Source organism: Peromyscus maniculatus, chromosome 21 (genome assembly GCF_049852395.1).
Source record: "Peromyscus maniculatus bairdii isolate BWxNUB_F1_BW_parent chromosome 21, HU_Pman_BW_mat_3.1, whole genome shotgun sequence".
Classification (NCBI taxonomy): domain Eukaryota; kingdom Metazoa; phylum Chordata; class Mammalia; order Rodentia; family Cricetidae; genus Peromyscus; species Peromyscus maniculatus.
The window spans coordinates 17,607,673-17,626,987 of NC_134872.1; the positions used below are offsets into that span (position 1 = coordinate 17,607,673).

Consider the following 19,315-nt stretch of genomic DNA (forward strand, 5'->3'; position numbering starts at 1 on the left):
TTGGTTATTCAGTGAAAGGCAGTGTGAATCTATGTGACTGTGAAGGACAGAGTTCTAAGTTCCTATCAGGGCCTTGGCCTCTGAGCTCCATGCTGAGCTTTGAGAGCAGTGTGTGCATGGGCTGGTTGGGAAGTCAGGATCAATTGCAGGTCTTCATCTAGGGGTGGCCTAGGAAAGAGAAGAGCCCTCCTAGGAAAGAGAAGAGCCCTAGGAGGACCAGGTAGTCATCTCTGATCTCGGGTAGGGATAGATGCTTCAGGCGGTGAAACGAGTGTCAACAAAGGTAGAAATGAACAGAAATTCAGAGACAGGCACATCTCCCCATCTCTACCTCTTCCTTGAAAAATCGCAAAGAGTCTGGAGGAGAGGTCTCCTTTTGCCGCCCATCTTTGCGCTGCTCTTTGCTTTGGCAAGGTGAAGGGCTCTTTGGATTGGAAGGGTTGGGTGCCCGTGAGTCAGGTCAAATCTGATGACTGCAAAAGTTGGGCATTGATCCTTCCTGCCCCAGATCTCCTATTTTTACTATTTCCATTCACACTTGTGGGACAGACTCAGGGTGTCCCGTGGGTGTGTAGATAGGAGTGGACTTTTGCGTGCACTCTTGGAGGACTTCAGGGCCTCCCTGGGCTTGAACTTGGCCAAGTCAAAGTTTGGAGTACTCTTGAGTATGGAGAGGGATGAAATCCAGGTGTAGGGACAGAAAAGTGATAGTAAGTGATGCAAGCTTGTGTGCCTGGCGGGCACGCGGGAACTTTGGGCTTGAACTTGGCCTTGCAGGAGGACATAGGAAATTGGGAGTTTGGAGAGGGATGGACTCTATGCGAAAACACAGAAAAGTGGCAGTCAGTGGCGAAGGCGCCTGCCGGGCACCCCGGGGAGCGCCGGGCTCGAACTTGGCCAGGGTGTCCGAGAGCCCGAGGGTCCGCGCGAGGGGCAGGCTTTCGGGGCGGCGCCGCGCGGCGTGTGGACGTGGTGCGTGTGAGAGGGCGCGGGCCGATGGCTCCCGCCCGTCGCTCCCCGTGGGCCGGGCCGGCCAATGAGCGCGCGAGGCGGCGGGGCCGGCGGCGGCCGGAGGCGCGGGCTGCGCTTTGCGCTTGGAGCGGGCGCTGCAGGCGGGGGCGCGGGCCGGGGCGCAGCTCGGCGCGGTGGGGCGGGGGCGGCGCCCGAGGCGGGGATGCGCAGGGCTTCCCGCGGCCACGGCGGCGGCGGCGACGGAGGGGGCACGAGCTAGCGCCGCGCCGCGCGGAGCCAGAGCGGCCCGGGCCGGGGCGGCGGGGCAGCCCGAGCGCCGCTCGCACCATGGCCGCGCAGGGCGAGCCGGGCTACCTGGCGGCGCAGTCGGACCCGGGCTCCAACAGCGAGCGCAGCACCGACTCGCCGGTGGCCGGCTCCGAGGACGATCTGGTGGCCGCGGCGCCCCTGCACAGTCCCGAGTGGAGCGAGGAGCGCTTCCGCGTGGACAGGAAGAAACTCGAGGCCATGCTCCAAGGTAGGCATGCTCCTGCTCCCGATCTCCTCTTAAGGGCCCACGACGCGCCGGGTCCGCGCACGGGTTTCCCCCCCTCCAACCCCCCACTGCCAGTTCGCCGGATCGGAGGAGCTAGAGGCCCAAGTTTGTCCTGCCGCCCCCTAAGTTGCCATTCGTACTTCGGAGATGCCAGCTGCAGCTGGGACATCTGGGCCGTGGCATCCCCACGCGCCGGGACCGCCCAGCGTGAGTGACTCTGCCTGGCTTCTCGTAGCCAGGAGTCCCGGCTACCCCTGCCGCGTCTTTTCCCTCCCCTCGTCAGTATCCGCTTCCTCCAGCTAGGGCCTGGTCTGGTCGCCTGGAAAAGCTGCAGATGTCAAGCTTTCAGCTGCGAGCCCCCGCCCCCACGCTGGAGGCTTGGGCTGGAGGAGCAAGTCACCCAGGCGTGGGGATCCGTGTCCTGGCAGTGCGAGGGTAACATGTGTCAGGGGAGCCAGGCTCCTAAAAGACAGCTTGAGTTACATTCAGTTCAGAAACTTCTCCCTTGCAGCTGTGGGAGTCTGACTTTGTCTTTCATAATTTGGAGAATTTTTTTTTTTTTTAAAGTTTTATTTTTTAACTCTAGAGTTTCTGGGACTTTCCCAGAAAAAAATTTTTTTTTTCTTCACACTGGATTGATTGGAAGCAAATTTGATTTATCGCATTAGGATTAGAGGGAATGCTAACACGTCCAAGGTCATTTTGACCTTTAAAAATTTTCATTACCAGCCTACCTGTGGTCACCTGTGGGACTCACCTCCTACATCCGAAGTCAGAGATGAGGTAGCCGAGTGAGCATTATTTTTGAAGACTTGAGAAGTGGTCCCTAGTCTCAGGAAGGGAGAGTGGTGAGGATTCGGTAGCTCCCATCCTTCATCTCAGAAAACTTGGAGGTCTACAGACTCGATTTTATGGCCGCCTGTGTGACTTATTTTGACTTTATCAGTCAATGTATCGCAGTATGGAAACGAGTTATTCCTCTCTGGAAATGCAGTGGCTTTTCAGAACAATTAAGAGGGTTATTTTAAGAGAGAACAACATGTTTTCCCAAACAATAACTTAGTGGAAATAAGTATCAGGAGTGCTTGGCAGGCATTTCTGGAAGGGCTGAGAACTCTCTCCTTTTTGCTTATTTGTATTGATAAACATTCCGAATGTCATGTCTCGGGCTTGTTCTCCCTTAAATTATGTAACTTTGTAAGAAAGTAATGGATTTGAAAATTGAAGCCGGGTTACATTTCAGTAATTTTCATTTGTGATGCTTATTAGTTCCACAATTTTGCCTAGTTTTGGGGGAGCAAACAAAATGTTACAATTATGTTGCAGAAGTATTGTAAGATTGTTTGTTTTGAACCTTAAGATCCCAGACCCATCGTTTAACCACTTTCCAACTTGCTCTTAACTTGAGTTGGAGACAGGATGAGCGATTACTCGGAAGAACAGGGTGGTATCATCCTTAATTGGTACCCTGCACAAATACTGACGTGGATGCCAGTTTCTGGAAAGTCTAGTTGTAAAATCTGAATTCTCCCTGGGGATTTCTTTTTCAGTGAATTTTCATTTTGAATCCAATAAAATATGGGTAGGACATTCTGGAAACCTAAAGTGTTATTTATGTATCTTTTAGGGATGCCATTCTAACAGCTGAAGGCCTAAATCCCTTTTAAGTGGTCAGATGTTGAGCAGTTAGCCCTTGTCAACCTATACATAATGAATTATCCACTTAGTGATTGAAAAGTTCTTTGATTCATTTTCCAGAGTTACGTACAGATACATTACCTGGTTGGCAAAGTAAGCCTTGAAGTCAGTTGAGAAGAGAACCTAGCACACAGTGCACTATGGCATTTTATTACTCCTACCCACACAGTGCACGGAACCACCACCTTTGGTGTTTAATTGCTTTATGCAGTTAGCAGGTATGAGCCCAGAGCTGCTCAGACTTGCATTCAGATCCCTGTGAGATCTTAATCAAACTCCTGGGCCTCTCTCTGTCCTCAGTTTCCCCAGCTGTAAAATAGAGGTTGATTTTTAGAACCTCTGGTTTGGATGCCTAAGGAGCAAGACTTGCTGCATGCAGTGGTGGTACGTACCAGGAGCTGAATAATGCAGCATTCCCTCACGGGGCCAACTCATTTCAAGTGTGTACCACAGTTTGTAATATATATAGTTGGGAAAAGACGACATTTGCAGATTCAGAGTCGTAAAAGTAAAACAGATAAAACCCAAGTCTGGCCAAAAACAAAACAAAACAAAACAAAACAAAACAAAACAAAACAAAAAAAACCCCACAAAACACAAAAAAGGCATTTTTAGGTGGAAACTTTTCCATTGGAAAGGGTCATGTAGGGAAAGGTTGCATTTGTTTGTATTTCTGGTGATTGTGAATTTGTGATTTGCCATTTTTTTTCTTTTCACAATACCCTTAAAAAGTATATGGGATTTTCCATTTTAAAACAGGGTAAGCAAGGTTGTGGGCCTTCAAGTCTTCAGAGTGTAAATTGGTGATTATAATGCCTGGAATTTGTTTTTAGAGAGACTGTCCTGGGGGCAAGTTAATCTTTAATAGGTCGCATTTTTATTAGTAGAGAGAGTCTTCTACGCAATGGACCAAAAATTCACTGAGGTTAAAATGGGCAGTAGGCTAGCAGTCAAAGAAATAAAATACCGTTCTTGCATGATCATGGAGTCTAATTGATGTACATAAAAACCACTAGACCAAAATATAGGGAAAATTACTACTTTTCCCCCCTCTTCCTTTTAAAAAACAACTACTTTGAGATAGCCATAAAGAATGTCTGGCATTTTGGTTGGTATCTTGATGACAATTATCGATCTTCCTGGTCAATTTTTTTTTTTTAAACACGGGAATTTACTTTTGAGTTTAGTGCCCCCCCTCCCCCCCCCCCCCACGGGCATTCTCTGCCTTGGGATGCATGCTGTGTCCAGCATTTTTTAGTGGTAAGGAAACATCGTGTTCTATTTCTTCCATAGCTAGCCCTCAGCATTTTGGTAGACTTCACCAGGAGTCACGCTGTTGATTCATTTAAGTCAGTTGAGTGAGTTACACTGCGAAAAGGAGGGTTGCTCCGAAAGAGATGGGGAGCAGTCAGGAATATCTGGGGTACAGTGGTGGCGCTTGCCAGAGAACAGTAGTAGCAAAGATGGGATCCCTGTATGAATACTTCCTTTTTGCCATCACAAAACATGCGTGTTTAACTCAGACTGAGAATTCCCCCACATACAGCTGAGAGGCATAAACATTTTCAAGGTTGAGTCCTGAGCCGTTTCAGCAGAGAAGTAAAGGAATGGGGGATATGGGCGTGGACTTATAAAGGAGATCGACATCTACTGAGCTTTCCCTCTAGGATAGGGAAGACTTCAGGAACCACGCAGGGCTTTCACAGTACCGGAACAAACTGGGATCCCTTCCTGCCTGAGCAGACCTGGCTGCCAGGGCAGGCTGGCACCGTGGCCGCCTTGTGTCATTGCTCTAACTTGGCAAACTTTACCACGTGGTGTGGTGACTAGTATTGTTTCTTTTTTAGCTATTGTTGTGGAGGTGGAAGAAACATGAAGCAAAAATACAAGACGATGAGGAAGTTCCAGAAGTGAACTTAAAGAGGAAAGCTTAAGTGAACAGAGCTTTCTAGCTAGTGCTTGATCAAGGCTAACAAATATTAACAGATCAAATAGCTTTGCTTTATGAAGGACAGTGGGTATGTGCACAGGGCTTTGGGCCAGATCAAGATTGTCTGTTGCCATTATGTTACCTGAGGCTATCTTTCTAAAAAGCATCGTTAGTAACAGTTATGAGAACTTGAAGCGGTTGTAATGATTAAGAGGAAAAAAGGTGCATATAAAATATCGCAGTGGGAGCTGGAGAAAATGGCTCAAAGGTTAAAAACACTTGCTGCTCTTCCAGAGGACCCGAGTTCTGTACCCACCTACATCTGGCAGCTCACAACTGCCTGTAACACAATTGCCAGCTCCAGGGGATCAGAATCCCTCTTCTGGTTTCTGTGAATGACCCTACCACAGGTGGCGTATACTTACACAGGCATACACATAAATTTAAAAAATACGTGTAAAGTGATAGAAATATCTCAGTTCTGTCTGCAGAGGGAATGTTGAATGAATTACAGAAACAATATTCATTTTAAGTCACAATATGTCACAATATATATATAGTAGTAGAGTATGTATTCATATATTAAGAGTGAGAGTCCAGCACTAGAGAATAAATATAATGAACCTCACAGCTATTTTAAGATCATCGTTGGCCCCCTGGTAGCTTGCAGGGTGGCGAGTGGCTTAGCCCTAGAAAGTGCTGTGTACAGCTGCATCAATCTCTGACGGATGGGGCTGAGGAGGTAGAGGTCTTCTGAGCCTCTTGGGTGGCACTTGCCCTTGCTTAGAGTAGTTTTTGTTCTCTGAAAGGCTTCCCATTCTCTCTCTGTGCCTCTTTAAGGACTATCAACCCCTCTTCTGCTAGAAACGCTCTGTGCTTGAGCCTCTCATCAGTGTGTGGAAAGGGCATTTTTCACAAGAAGAAAACACTGTGCCTGGGCACGATTTATTCTCTCATCTGTGCAGAAGGGGCAGGGATGGATGGTCTCACCTTAGAGCGCTGGATAAAGGGGGGGGGGGATGCAGGTGAGAGAGAGAGAGGGCAGAGGTTCAACGCTGCTCTTGTGGAGGACCCGGCTTTGGTTCCTAGCACCCTTGTTGGGCAGCTCACAACAACTTGTAACTCCAGTTCCAGGGGATCCGATGCCCTCTCTGCCCTCCGCAAGTATGTACTCTCACAGACACATGGATACATGTAAAATCAATCTTTTTTTTTTTTTTTTTTTTTTAAAAAGATCTCATTACAGGGAGATGGAAGCACAATGAGTTGTGTATAGAATGCTGTAGGGTCGGGCACACGGCACTTGGAGGTGTCAGTGCCGTGACAGCAGCAGTATCACTGTCCCCTGTGATGGAAAGAGAGTTCCAAACATGGGGGCTGGAGAGATGGTTCAGCAGTGAAGAGTGCTAGCTGCTCTCGAAGAGGACTCAGGTTCAGTTCCCAGCACCCACGTGATGACTCACAACGGCTTATTAACTCCATCCCCAGGGAATCTGATGACCTCTTCTGGCCTCCTCAGGTACTGCACTCGTATGGTGCATATACATACATCCAGGCAAAACACACATAAAAAAAGACCCTAAAAATGCAAAACACAAGACCCCAAGCACTGCTAGGTCCCTTAATTAAAAAAAAGTGCATGTGAATTTTTTTTTGATGGGGGTATTTGATTTATCAAGGAGATTTTGAATAAAATTGGGAAGTTAGATAGGATGATTGTAATTCAGCCAGAGAGCGGAATGCAAAGGCAAAGCTAACATGTTGCCTAAAGTTGAAAATGACTTCAGAGGCCCTGTAGCTTGCAGGGAAGTGCTCAGGTGCTTCTCTCAGACCATCCCTGGACTAGGGCGCTGTCTTAGCAACTTGAAGAGGCCTGGGAAGATGCCTCCTTCACCTAAGGGCATAGGACAAAAGCCCTTCCAGTAATGTGTATACACTCAATATGTCTTGTCTCTGTGGAGATGTGGGGGTTTCTGGTCAAGTTGATCATTAACACGTTCAAGCATGAGATTTCCTTATATCAATGACTTTTGCAGGCAGGAATGTATTTGGCTGCCGCCAAAAGAAAAAAAAAAAAAAACCAGTTATGTGGTCCAGGCCTCAGTAGATGAGCAAGGACATCAAGGAGCTCAGCGTCCATCCATCCTGTTCCGGGGCATCACCGGTTCAGCCTGTGGCCTTTGCTTTGTTTTATGCAGTATTGTGGCATATATCTGCCTGTAACAGATGCATCTGGGATTCATGCAGGCAAAATTCCACGTTTATGTGGGACAGAGAATACTGAAAGTTCACCTGGGTTCCTTTGGCTACTGTTTCTTCGGGAGTCTTGGGGAGTGTGTCTTCTTTTCCACCTTCTGTGGATGATGTAGGCAGACAAGCATGGTGTCAGAGTGGACGCTGAGTCAGTCGGTTCACGTGTCCTAGCTGTGGGTGAAGCACAGATGCAATCCTGGGAAAAGCAAGAGGTTCCCTGGGTTGGGGGTTTCTGGGCAGCATTTGTAGCCCCGAGACTGGAGTTCTTGGCGATGTACTCAGAGTAATGCAGGCATAAAACAAGCATCACACAGGAAAGATGCCGCTGTCTTCCAGAGATGCTCTCCTCTTCCCACTTTTTCAACCAGGTGACCCGGGGCCCCTGAGTCCCAAAAGTGGCCTTTTCATAGTGCTGCAGATGGAGCCCCGACTTTGCAGATTCTGAACACACGACCTCCCTGATAAGTGTTCCCCAGTTCCTGAAACGCTCATTTGTATCGCCATCATTTTGTCTTCAGTGTTTTCTTTATTTTTTTTTTAAATAAAAGGATGACCTGATATGTACAAATATTTATTTTCTTTTGTACTACTATATCTTCTCTCCTTCTAGCCACCTTTTTTCTTTTGGAATATAGTTCCCATTTCCCCCCTTTCCCCATCTCGTAAACTAGTCAGTCTAGCAGAGTCTGACCAATGAAGCCAGATCTTGCTCAGAAGATGAAATCATTCTGAGGTAGTTAGATAGGATGAGCATCACGTTTGTGCCATATTTTGCAATTTGAAGTTTCCCAGAATGAGCTAACACAGTGTGCCAGTTGGCACATCTGATTTATGGCATTTACTCTATTAATAGAGTTCTCATATAAGAATGCACATGATGGCCGGGCGGTGGTGGCGCACGCCTTTAATCCTAGCACACAGGAGGCAGAGGCAGGAGGATCTCTGTGAGTTTGAGGCCAGCCTGGGCTACAGAAAGAGTTCCAAGACAGGCTCCAAAGCTACACAGAGAAACCCTGTCTCAAAAAACCAAAAACCAAAAAAAAAAAAAAAGTACATGATGAGAGTGGACTACTTAGTGTGCTGTAGGAGATGAGGCACACTCCTCATACCGACTTACAAAGGCTTTCTCAGTGTGTGGGGATAGTTGGCAAGTGGCTCTAGCTGGGAGGCTCTAAGCGCCAGCTCATTTAACACTTAGTTAGTCCTTTGGTGTGTTAGCATTTAGCACAAGGTCCAAGATGTGTGAAACCATCCATCCGTAGGAATGCTCTGAGTACACTGCACATTGACACATTTTTATGCTTTTTGTTTTAAACTTCTAAAATTACATTTATGTGTGTGTGTGTGTGTGTGTGTGTGTGTGTGTGTGTGTATGTGTACATGTATAAGTTGTGGGGATTTAGACTTTGAGTCCTTGCACTTGAAGAGCAAGTGCTTTTTTTACCCACTGAGCCAGCCCTCGGCCCTGTCTACACAACCTTTTCCTGCCTTCGAACCCCTGGATAATGGTAGGTGCTGACCACATTCATTTGTGATGAGTATTAAATCCTGTTCTCATTTAGGAGGCTGTGTAGCATGAATCTTAACAGTTCTTATTAATAAGATCAAACCCGGACCAGATATTGGGGTAAATTCTGGAAGATCAGAGAGACAGAACAAGCCACAGCTAACCTACCCTGGCCAATTTCTCAGCTGGTCCTGTTTCCTCAGACTGGAAGCCTCTGAGTCCTCATCCGGAATGAATCTCAGCTGAACTGTGTTGCACCAAAGCCTGAAGCTTAACCAGCCAAATGCTTAAGCAGCCAAATGCTTCTAGTTTCTGGTCCACACGCCTTATATACCTTTCTGCTTTCTACCACTACTCCCTGGGATTAAAGGCATGTGTCACCATGTCTGGCCATTTCCAATGTGGCCTTGAACTCACAGAGATCCAGACGGATTTCTATCTCTGGAGTGCTAGGATTAAAGGTGTGAGTGCCACCATTTTCTAGCCTTTGTATCTAGTGGCTGTTCTGTCTCTGACCCCAGATAAGTTTATTAGGGTGCACAATATTTTGGGGAGCACAATACCACCACAAGGCTGGCTCCCAGAGAGACAACATTTGCATTCTAAGTAAATGGTGGTTTTTGTGATGTGGAAAAGACATTACACATGACTCTGTACATTGACTTGATCTGGCCTAGTGGCATTGCTTGTAGGGAGGTACTAAATCAGAGGATTTGAAAACTACCCGCTGTATTATCCCTTGATTTAAAAAGCAAACACAAGCTTATTATAGAATACTTGAAAAGTGTAGATAGATATACAAAACAAACACACCAATTCCATCCATTACTGGCTCCAAAATTCATCAGTCACCAATGATTTTATTTTGGAAGCCTTTTCCTGATCTTCAAAACATATGCCCATACATCACATATTTTTAAAACTCTATGAAGTTCCTGCTGCTGTATGTCACCTTTATTGTTCACCACTGGGAAGAGATGGACCTGAGCTAACTATGGATCCTACCCTGTGTGACTTAAATTCTACAGTAAGACCATCCTCCCTCTCTTTCCTCTTTGCGGTTTTATTATGAGCTTTTTTTTCTTTTTGAGATTCTAGAAGGACATAATTTCAGATGTACGAAATTATTATTATCATTAATTATATATAAATTATAAATCATGATTCCCTTGATACACCGGACTTTGTTGAAATGTTACAATGCTTATAACAGTGCCACAGTGGAAAGAGCCTAATTATGTTGCTGTTCACTCACCAGGGCTCAGATCCTGGCTCTGTGGCTTGGCGCAAGTGAGTTACTTCTTTAAGTCTTGGTACGTTGATCTCTAAAGTGGGGACAGAGTCTCTTCTACATTGTGAGGATTAGAAATCCTGTGTGGGAAATATGGACAGCGCCAGGTGAGGCAGGAACAAAGATGAGGTCGTGTTGAGTGTTCAGCTCCAGACATGCTTTGCCTAAAAACCTTGTGTGAATCCTCAGTTATTCTAGTAGTGACGGAATTTATTATTAGTAAAATTTTGGGGCACAGTGTGGTGGGTCTTTCTGTCCCCCCCTTGCATTCTCCCTTTATTTTTCATAGACTTTCATTATGAACCCAGGCTGGCCTCACACTCACCATCCTCCTGCCTCATCTTCCCAAGTGCTGGGGTTACAGGCATATGCCACACACATTGGCTTTTGATCAATGTTTCAATTTTTTTTCCCCAGAAGAATTTTCAGTTTAGGAAGAAGAGAAGCAGGTTCATAGGCGACCTACCTCTTGGACCGGTGATCCTGACAGGCCTGGCTTGTTCGAGACGGCAGCTGGGGGATGTTAGAAGGCAGGATGGTCGGTGCAGAGTGAGGGGTGTTTGGTTTTTAATCACTGAAAAATTTAAGCAATGTTCGCCTTATCTGGTCAGCATGTTTTGAATCAGTATTTCTTAAAAATATGTATACATCAAAATCCCGAGTCTGTTTTAAAAGGCAAACTTTCATCCTCGCTCAGAGTCCAGATTCTTCACGTCTGGGAGGTGGGGGTGAGGCGAAGGGCTTGAGGCAGTGATCCGTGTTTTGAGAGCGTTGAGTACCAGCCTAATGTAGGTGGTCCCAGGGCCGAGCTTTGAGAAACATTAGTAGGTGGTCAAGATGGTGAAATACTTCCAGAGGCCTTTGAGTCTTGCCTTCTGGGGTTCCCTGCTACCCTGGGAGCTGGCATTTCTGCCTCCTTATGAGGCCATCTTGAAAGCTTTGCATCTAGGAGTGTAGTTTGTGTGGGCTGTGTACAGTGGCTTCTTGGAGGGACTTGGAAGGAGCATGCACAGCTGTTTACCATCCTGTGAAGGGGGAGCTTGTCTGCATTCCTGTAATGTGATTCAGAATGCATTGAGTTTTTTTTAATGCATTTTTAGTGAGTTGATATAATAGTTACTATGTATTTTATAAAATAGTTTTAAAAACATATTTTTTTGAGTGTGTAGGGGATGATGTGGGATGGCCTTCTGTACACTGCCAATATGTATTGCTCTTATTGGTTGATGAATAAACTTTCTTTGGCCTATGGCAGGGCAGAATATAGCTAGATGGGAAAGCCAAACTGAATACAGGGAAAAAGAAGGGCAAAGCTGGGCAGACGCCATCCAGCCTCCCAAGGAGCAAAATGCCAGCAGACTGGTAGCGCCATGGCCACATGACAATACATAGATTAATAAAAATGGGCTAATTTCAGTTGTAAGAGCTAGTTAGTAATAAGCCTGAGCCATCAGCCAAACATTTATAATTATTAATGTAAACCTCTGAGTGATTATTTTATACGCGGCTGGGGGATTGGGTAGGATGCAGAAAAGCCTCCAGGTACGGGGGGGGGGGGTGTTGGGGAAGTGGCTCGGCCATTAAAGTGTTTGTAGGGTCTGAGCTTGATCCCCACAACCCACAAACCCCAGCTGGATGTTGTGGGGGCATGCACGTATAGTCTTGGTGATGGAGAGGAGGCGGCAGGTGGATCTATGGGGCTCCCTGGCCAGCTAGCCAGTGAGAGATCTCAAAAAATAAAGAAGATGGCGCCGGAGGAATGGCAGCTGAGGTTGGTTGGATGGCTGTCAGGTGCACACACATGCACACTTACGCTCCCTCCAGCATGTGCAGACACACATACACCGAGTACCACAAGCAGAACGCTTTTTATTCTAGAAATTTAAAAAGCAATGTGAAGAAAACGGTTTTTGTTTTTGTTTTTGTTGTTGTTGTTGTTGTGGTGGTGGTGGTGGTAATAGGAATCAAATCCAGGGCCTTGTATATGGCAGGCACTTTCTACCACAGAGGTAAACCCCCAACCTTTTGAAGAGAACTTTTAGAAGAGAAATATATTACAAGCAATGTCTTTGTCCTAAGGGCTGTCTTCACTTCCTGACTATGAATATGTTTATGGAATGTTTGCATAGTTTTTTGTAGTTTTTCTTAGAGCCGTGGTTGCTACTTCTCACCATCCTTTCAGCCTAATCTTTTAGCTACTTGTTTGTTGTATTTCTAAATATGTTTTAGAAATACAGTTTTATGAAAGAACATTTGATTAGCAAAATAATCATATTTTGACTATAGACCAAGTTGGAGTGACCATGATTATTTCATAGTTTTGGGGGAACTATATTGTGAGGCAAAAGTTTTGAAGTGCATGACGCTGAAGGGGGTAACCTTGAAAGAGGGGCAGCTCTTCCTGAGTGTTTACTGTGTGTCTTAAAGGCATGGTCCTTGTGCTCTAGGCCTGTGTAGTCATTAACTATGCCGATAGGCCTGTGTACTCAGCCCTCATTAACAGCCCAGGAGACACGGGTGATCCTAGGATTCACATTTTCATAAACAAACGAACCCTGTAAATTATTTAAATTTGAAACTCTGCTGTCGTTTTGGAATTCTGAGTGAATCTGGACAAGACTATCCTCAAGGGTCGTTGGAGAGTCCAGACACCCATGTGGGGCAGAGACACATCACATCTGAGTTCAGGGTGGCATGCCACCTTCCCCATGGGGCGAGGCACTTTTTGAGTCCTGTGAAAATGCAGAGGATCTCGGTAGTGGACCCGGGTATGGGTGAGAATCTCAGTGGGAACGTAGGGCCAAAGGCTCTGCCTACTTCTGTCTTTGGTTAAATTGTCTCTTCCTCCTTTGTGAACCAGGGATAATAATGCTTCTCTTCAGGGCTGTGGTGAGGATTACACAATAATGTTTATAAAGCTGACTCACAATTGGTGTCCTGTGAATGGTCTGTGTTTTTCAAATTCATCTTCTATTTTACTCCAGCATTTAGCCCAGTGCTGTGAAATAGCTGGACTGTGTATACAAAGTGACTGACCCATGGTGGGTTTGTCCCATTTTGGGCAAGTGGAGCTAACATTAACCTCATGGAATGGAACGTTAAATGCAGGGCTTGCACTTGGCCTTAAGAGGTACTTGACAGCTGTCTTTAAAAGAAGACAGAGGTGCTGTCTACACACAAGGTAGTCTGCTCTGCTCAGCTGAGGGCGTGTAGAGAACATTGCACTGCCAGTGACGTGGCCTTTTGCATGAGGACATGCAAAGTCAACTCAATGCGAGGGGAATGCTGGGTAATTCATACATATATCTCATCTGGGCCGGTGCTAAATTAAAAGTTGTCAAACCAGATAAAAAATTGTAACCAATTGTAAGCATCAGACCATCTTGTAGTTAGACTAACACATATCCATATTTAAAGAGGATTTAAATTTTATTTCTTTTTAGTTGCTCAGACTGGCTTTGAACTTTTGATCTTCTTGCCTTAGTTTCTCAAGAGCTAGGATTACAGGCAGGCACCACCCTGGCGACCATACACGTAATTTTAAAACCTGTTGGATGACATATTCCATCCACTCTGAAAAATGAGAAGTCTTTTATGTTGGTTAGCCGAGTCTTTTTGAGGTGGAAAGAAATAACCCACTTCTCTTAGTACAGTGCTGGCCAGCAGTCAGCTCCGAGTTCATGGCTCACTCTTGCCATTGACATTTTGCTTTGGGCAGACTCTCAGGGTTATGGTTGGGAAGCCCCTTCAAAGGTCCTCTAAGCTCCGGTATTCCAAGTCTTTTGCACAGTGCATACTACAGACCCGCCGTCCGTCCTTTGGATCTCTGTCTGGTGTGAGGCTGAGGGGGCGCTCTGGGCTCTCACCCCATCAGTGGGCTTCATGGGTGGTGGTGTCGGTAGGAACTGGCCTCTTCGTGCACCTCTCCCAGGAGGATAGCTGGAGTGTTTTGGCATTGGAAGATCCAGTGCTTGGAACAGAGCAAAACCATACACCCTCTTTCCTGGCCTCTGGGCAGTCAGAGTGGCAGTACCCAGAGTCCTGTGGGCTGCCTGGCAGCTCCTTTCAGGCTTTCTGTAGTAATCGGAGTCGATGGTACTTGGCACCCGTCGATGTTGACACACTGTGCTCCAGGACAGCGGAGAGTGAGCGCCTCCACGTTGCATCTTCTCGTCACATTTTCCTTCTTTTCCGCCAGTCAGCCAAGTTATCAAGTTTCCTGTGACAGGGTTTGTGTCTGGTGGCGGATGGTCTGGCATTATGTGGCACAAGGACTCCTGTAGGTCCAGATCTCAGCCGCTTTCAGAATGGTGTTATTGAATCATTGAGACCTGTGTCGTGTGTCCTTCAGCCATCACAGAAGGACCACTGCTGTGTGCTGTGCTCTTTTCTCAACTGGTCCCTTTCACTGTGTTCTGAGATTTTGTTGTTGCTGTTGTTAAGAGTACCATTTAAAGCAAGGCCAATACTCTGGCAGGATCCTTCTTATTAACTGGTTGATTATAGTGATTTAATTAGAAAAAGTTAGAAAATTTGTTTGGCTTGAGTGGGGCAGAAATAGTCATATAAAGAAATGTCTGTTTTAGTACAGGTTTCTGTAAGATGAATTGCTAAACGGTCTTATTAATAAAAACTTCTTAGCCAGAAATTGAGGTTAAAGTCTGAGAGAGATCAGAGGAATAGGAACTGCCATAGCTAACCTTACCTCACCACCTCTGCAGCTTCCAAAAGTGAGATAATTCCTGTCTACCCATGACTATATGTCTTGCTGTTCTGCCATCTGATTTGCTCTCTCTGTCCAGCTACATCACTTCCTCTTCCTGCCCAGCTCTGTCACTTCCTGTCTGTCTGTACAGACCTCCAGACCTCCATGGTTAACTCGTGTTTGAATTTAAGGTATGCGCCACTACACCTGGCTCTGTCCCCAGTGTGGCCTTGAACTCACAGAGATCCAGACAGATCCCTGCCTGCCAAGTGATAGGATTAAAGTGTGTGCTACAATTTTCTGACTTCTATACGGTGGCTGGCTTTCACTCTGATCTCCAGGCAAATTTTATTGGGAGACACAGTATATTGGGGGACACAATGCCTCACCACAGGATTCTAAAATTCTATTTTTACTTATTCATTGAGTTTTAAAAGTTTTGTTTTGTTTTATGTGTGTGAATGTTTTGTCCACATAGATGTCTGTGCGCTATGTGTGCAGTGCCTGTGGGAGCCAGAAGAATGCATTGGGTCTCCTTGAACTGGAGTTATAGACAGTTGCCAGCTGCCATGTGGGGGCTGGGAATCAAACCCAGGTCCTCTGGAAGAGCAGTCAGTGCTCTTAATCACAGAGCAGTCTGTCTGGCCCCCTCCTGCCATGTGTGTGTGTGTGTGTGTGTGTGTGTGTGTGTGTGTGTGTGTGTGTGTGTGTATGTGTGTGCATATGTGTGTGTGTATCTATATAATGTATAGATAATGGACTCCATAGAGATTTATGTTGGCTGTCTTCCTCAGTCACTTGCCACCTTATATTTTGAAGCGGCCTCTCTCTGTGAACCTGGAGCTCACTGACTTGACAGGTTGGCTATTGAGCTTCAGAGATCCATGTCTCGGCAACCGCTGCAAGTGGTGGTGTATATGTGGGTTTGGGGATCTAATCTCAGGCCTTCTTGTTGGTATTGCAGGCCGTCCTCTTGAGCTATCTCCCCATCTCTCCAGGGGCTTTAACTTTAAATTTGCTGATGTGGGAAATTGTGAGCCCCCCAGTATTATTACAGATCTGTAGAGTTTGTATTATTTTTCCAGGGACTCACAATTTAGGAACATGTTGTTTGCAGTCACATTATTGCCAAAATAGAAAGATTGCCACAGTAAGATGCTATCAGTGCCGGAGCATGGGGAATGCATTATCTATGCAAACCATATCTGATCACATCAGAAATCTTGCATTTAGCAATAAAACAAGATAGAAATGGAATATTGTCTCATTATAAGCCAATTGGGGGAGAGGTAGCCGTTGCTCAGTGAAGAGCACTTGCTGCTTTTGGAGAGGATCCAGGTTCTGTTCTTACAACCCACATGGCCGCTCACAGCCATCTGTAACTCTAGTTCCGGGGGCTCTGACACCCTCTTCTGGCCTTGATGGACAGTGCACTTTATATGTAAATGGATATCCAGACACTGAAAGTGGAAGGATGGGAAAAGGTATCCCACAGTGATGATGACAGAAGAGAACGAGAGGGCCGCATATGTGCCAGCCAAGGTGGTCCAAGATAAAGAATTAGGAGATTTCAGTACTTCACGTTTGGTAACTTAGGTTGAACAAGGAAGTGGAAGTCTTGAACATAATCAATGAATTATACCAGAGAGGCATGCAGAAAGCATTATCCTCTCATTACAATTGGTTTTTGTCAAGTACGCAGGAGCTTTCTCCAGGATGGAGCATGCTGTTGTATGCCACAGGACTGCTCTCAGCAGGCTCGAGGAGAGGATGGTTCTAACAGTTGTCTTTTCTGACTCCAGTTGAATGAAACTGGAAATCAATAGGATGAGAAAAGCTGAAAAAGCCACAAGGATATGGGAGAGAACAAAACCCTCCCGCAGGACCAGTGTTTGAAATGAGAGACCACAAGGGAAATTAGAAGGTATCTTGAGGAAAATTGAAGTGAAAATCAATATACCAGGACTGTCTGTGATCCAGGGAAGGCAGCAAGAGGGAAGTTTAGTGTTGTCTACACTGACAAAGAACAACGAACCAAATCAGTGGACTGACTGATAGCCCGGGAGCAAGAAAAAGACAACAAAAACAAAAGCAAAAAATCCCCCCCCTCAAAAAAAAAAAAAAAAAACCAAACAAGCAACAACCACACCAAAACACCAAACCAAACCAAAAAACAAAACAAAACAACAACAGCCAAAATAACCACAAACAACAATAAAAACCCCAAAACCAAAAACAACCCAACTCAAAACAACAACAATAAACCACCCTGAATTGAAACTGGTGAGAATAAATAAGAAAGATGGGGGCATAAACAAATGAAATAGAGAATAGAAAACTAAAGATCAAAGCAATCAATACTTTGTTCTTTGAAGACAGTTAAATGAAAAAAAAATGTGTTAGCTACTTTCAAAAAAAAAAAAAAATCCACCAGAAAAATCAAAAGCATGAGATGAGACATTACAACAGATGCCACAGAAATAAAAAAATTACATCAGGGTCCTTTGAATGGTCATGCACCTTGAAGATTGTAGAAATCTATAATCTGCCAAGACAGATTTATAAAAAAATACACTATTTGAACAGATCTAATAAAGAGATTAAATTAGGATTAAAACAACAACAACAACAAAAACAAAACAAAACAAAACAAAACAAAACCTCCCAACAGAGAAAACCCCAAGACAAATTGCTTCACTGAGTTAAGCTTCTAGAAATTTTAATTGCTGTTGACTTCATATTTACTCAAATTCATCCAAAAAATCAACAAGAAAGAAACATTTCCAAACTTACTCTGGTAGAAAACATCATTGTGAGACCTGAACCAAGCAATGATATTGCAGGAAAACTGAACCAGTGTCCCTGGTATATATTGCTACAAAATATGGACAAATGGAATTAAAAAACACATTGAAAAGATCACATGATGTGACCACATAAGATTCATTCTTCAAATGTAGGAATGCTTCAACATATGAAAAATCACTATAATACTGTTTTTTTTTAAAACACATTGAAAGACAACACAATGCATTTCTCAAAATGCATTTGAGAAAACTGAGTTTTCTATCACAATAAGACATTAAAAACACCAAAAAATAGAAGGAATGACTCAAATATAATAAAGACCACATGTGAAAACCCACAGCAAGTGAGCGAGAGAGAGAAAAAGGCCCAAAGGAGAGCAGGGTGAGAGAGACCATAGCCAACGTTACATTCAGTGGTGAAAAAATTACGTTTTTCCGCTAAGTTCAGGAGCAGTGTAAGATTATCTCTCCCAGTACCTTTATATAGAATCAAAAGTTTTCACCGGAGCAGTCAGGCATGAAAAAGAAATAGATACCTGTATGAAAATGCTATAATGATGACCATCAGTTTGCTAATGAATATAGGCTTCAAAACTGGGAAGCATCTAGATAGGGAAGGAGTACAATCAGTTGTTCTTACCTGAGGTGATTTTATATTTAGGGAATTCTGGTGAACACAAATACACATGCACACAAGTTCACACACACATATATATGCACATTTACACTTACACATATACACATGTATATATACATACACATTGAGGCAAACCGAGTTGTTTAATGGATAAAGTTTTTTTTTTTTGGTTTTTCGAGACAGGGTTTCTCTGTGTAGCTTTGCGCCTTTCCTGGAACTCACTTGGTAGCCCAGGCTGGCCTCGAACTCACAGAGATCCACCTGCCTCTGCCTCCTGAGTGCTGGGATTAAAGGCGTGCACCACCACCGCCCAGCCTGCTCCTATTGAGCCTTCTCTGCAGTCCCTGGAAGTGGAGTTTTGTAGTATGAATCTTAAAATGTCTTATTAATAAAAATAAACCCAGAGCCAGGTATTCGGGTGAATGCTGAAAGATCAGAGAAACAGAACCAGCCACAGCTGACCTCACCTCGCCAATTCCTCAGCTGATCTCGTTTCCTCAAACTAGAAGCCTCTGTGTTTTAATCTGAATGGATCTCAGCTGAACTGCTGCTCAAAAGCCTAAAAGTTTAACAGCTTCTAGTTCCTGGTCCTCATGCCTTAATATACCTCTCTGCTTCCTGCCATCACTTCCTGGGATTAAAAGTGTGAGTCACCATGCCTGGCTGTTTCCAGTGTGGCTTTGAAATCACAGAGATCTGGATGGATCTCTCACCAGAATGCTAGGATTAAAGATGTGTGAGTGCCACCATTTTCTGGCCTCTATGTCTATCTAGTGGCTGTTCTGTTCTCTGACCCCAGGTAAGTTTATTAGGGTGCACAATATACTGGGGGACACAAGATCACTACAGAGTTTTAATATCTGAAGAAACATCTGAGATCTGTTGAACAGATCTGTGCACACACTGAGCACCACTGTGTACACCGTAATCATCACTGCACTACACACCTAAAATAGTTAAGACAGTAAACTTTATATTCG

At 44.9% G+C, this 19,315-nt stretch overlaps 1 protein-coding gene across 3 annotated transcripts in view; it reads left to right on the forward strand.

The window, feature by feature from the left end:
* The first annotated feature begins 1,236 nt into the window (after positions 1 to 1,236).
* Positions 1,237 to 19,315, forward strand: part of Bicc1 (BicC family RNA binding protein 1) — a 238,309-nt gene continuing 220,230 nt past the window's right edge. For 2 of the 3 annotated variants that reach the window (XM_006979051.4, XM_076557005.1), the window contains exon 1: positions 1,238 to 1,489. In XM_006979051.4, coding sequence (XP_006979113.2) covers positions 1,300 to 1,489 — 190 coding nt within the window. In that variant the 5' untranslated portion in view covers positions 1,238 to 1,299. Of the gene's footprint in view, positions 1,490 to 19,315 lie in introns of all 3 variants that reach the window. The other variant, XM_076557004.1, reaches the window with a different exon arrangement.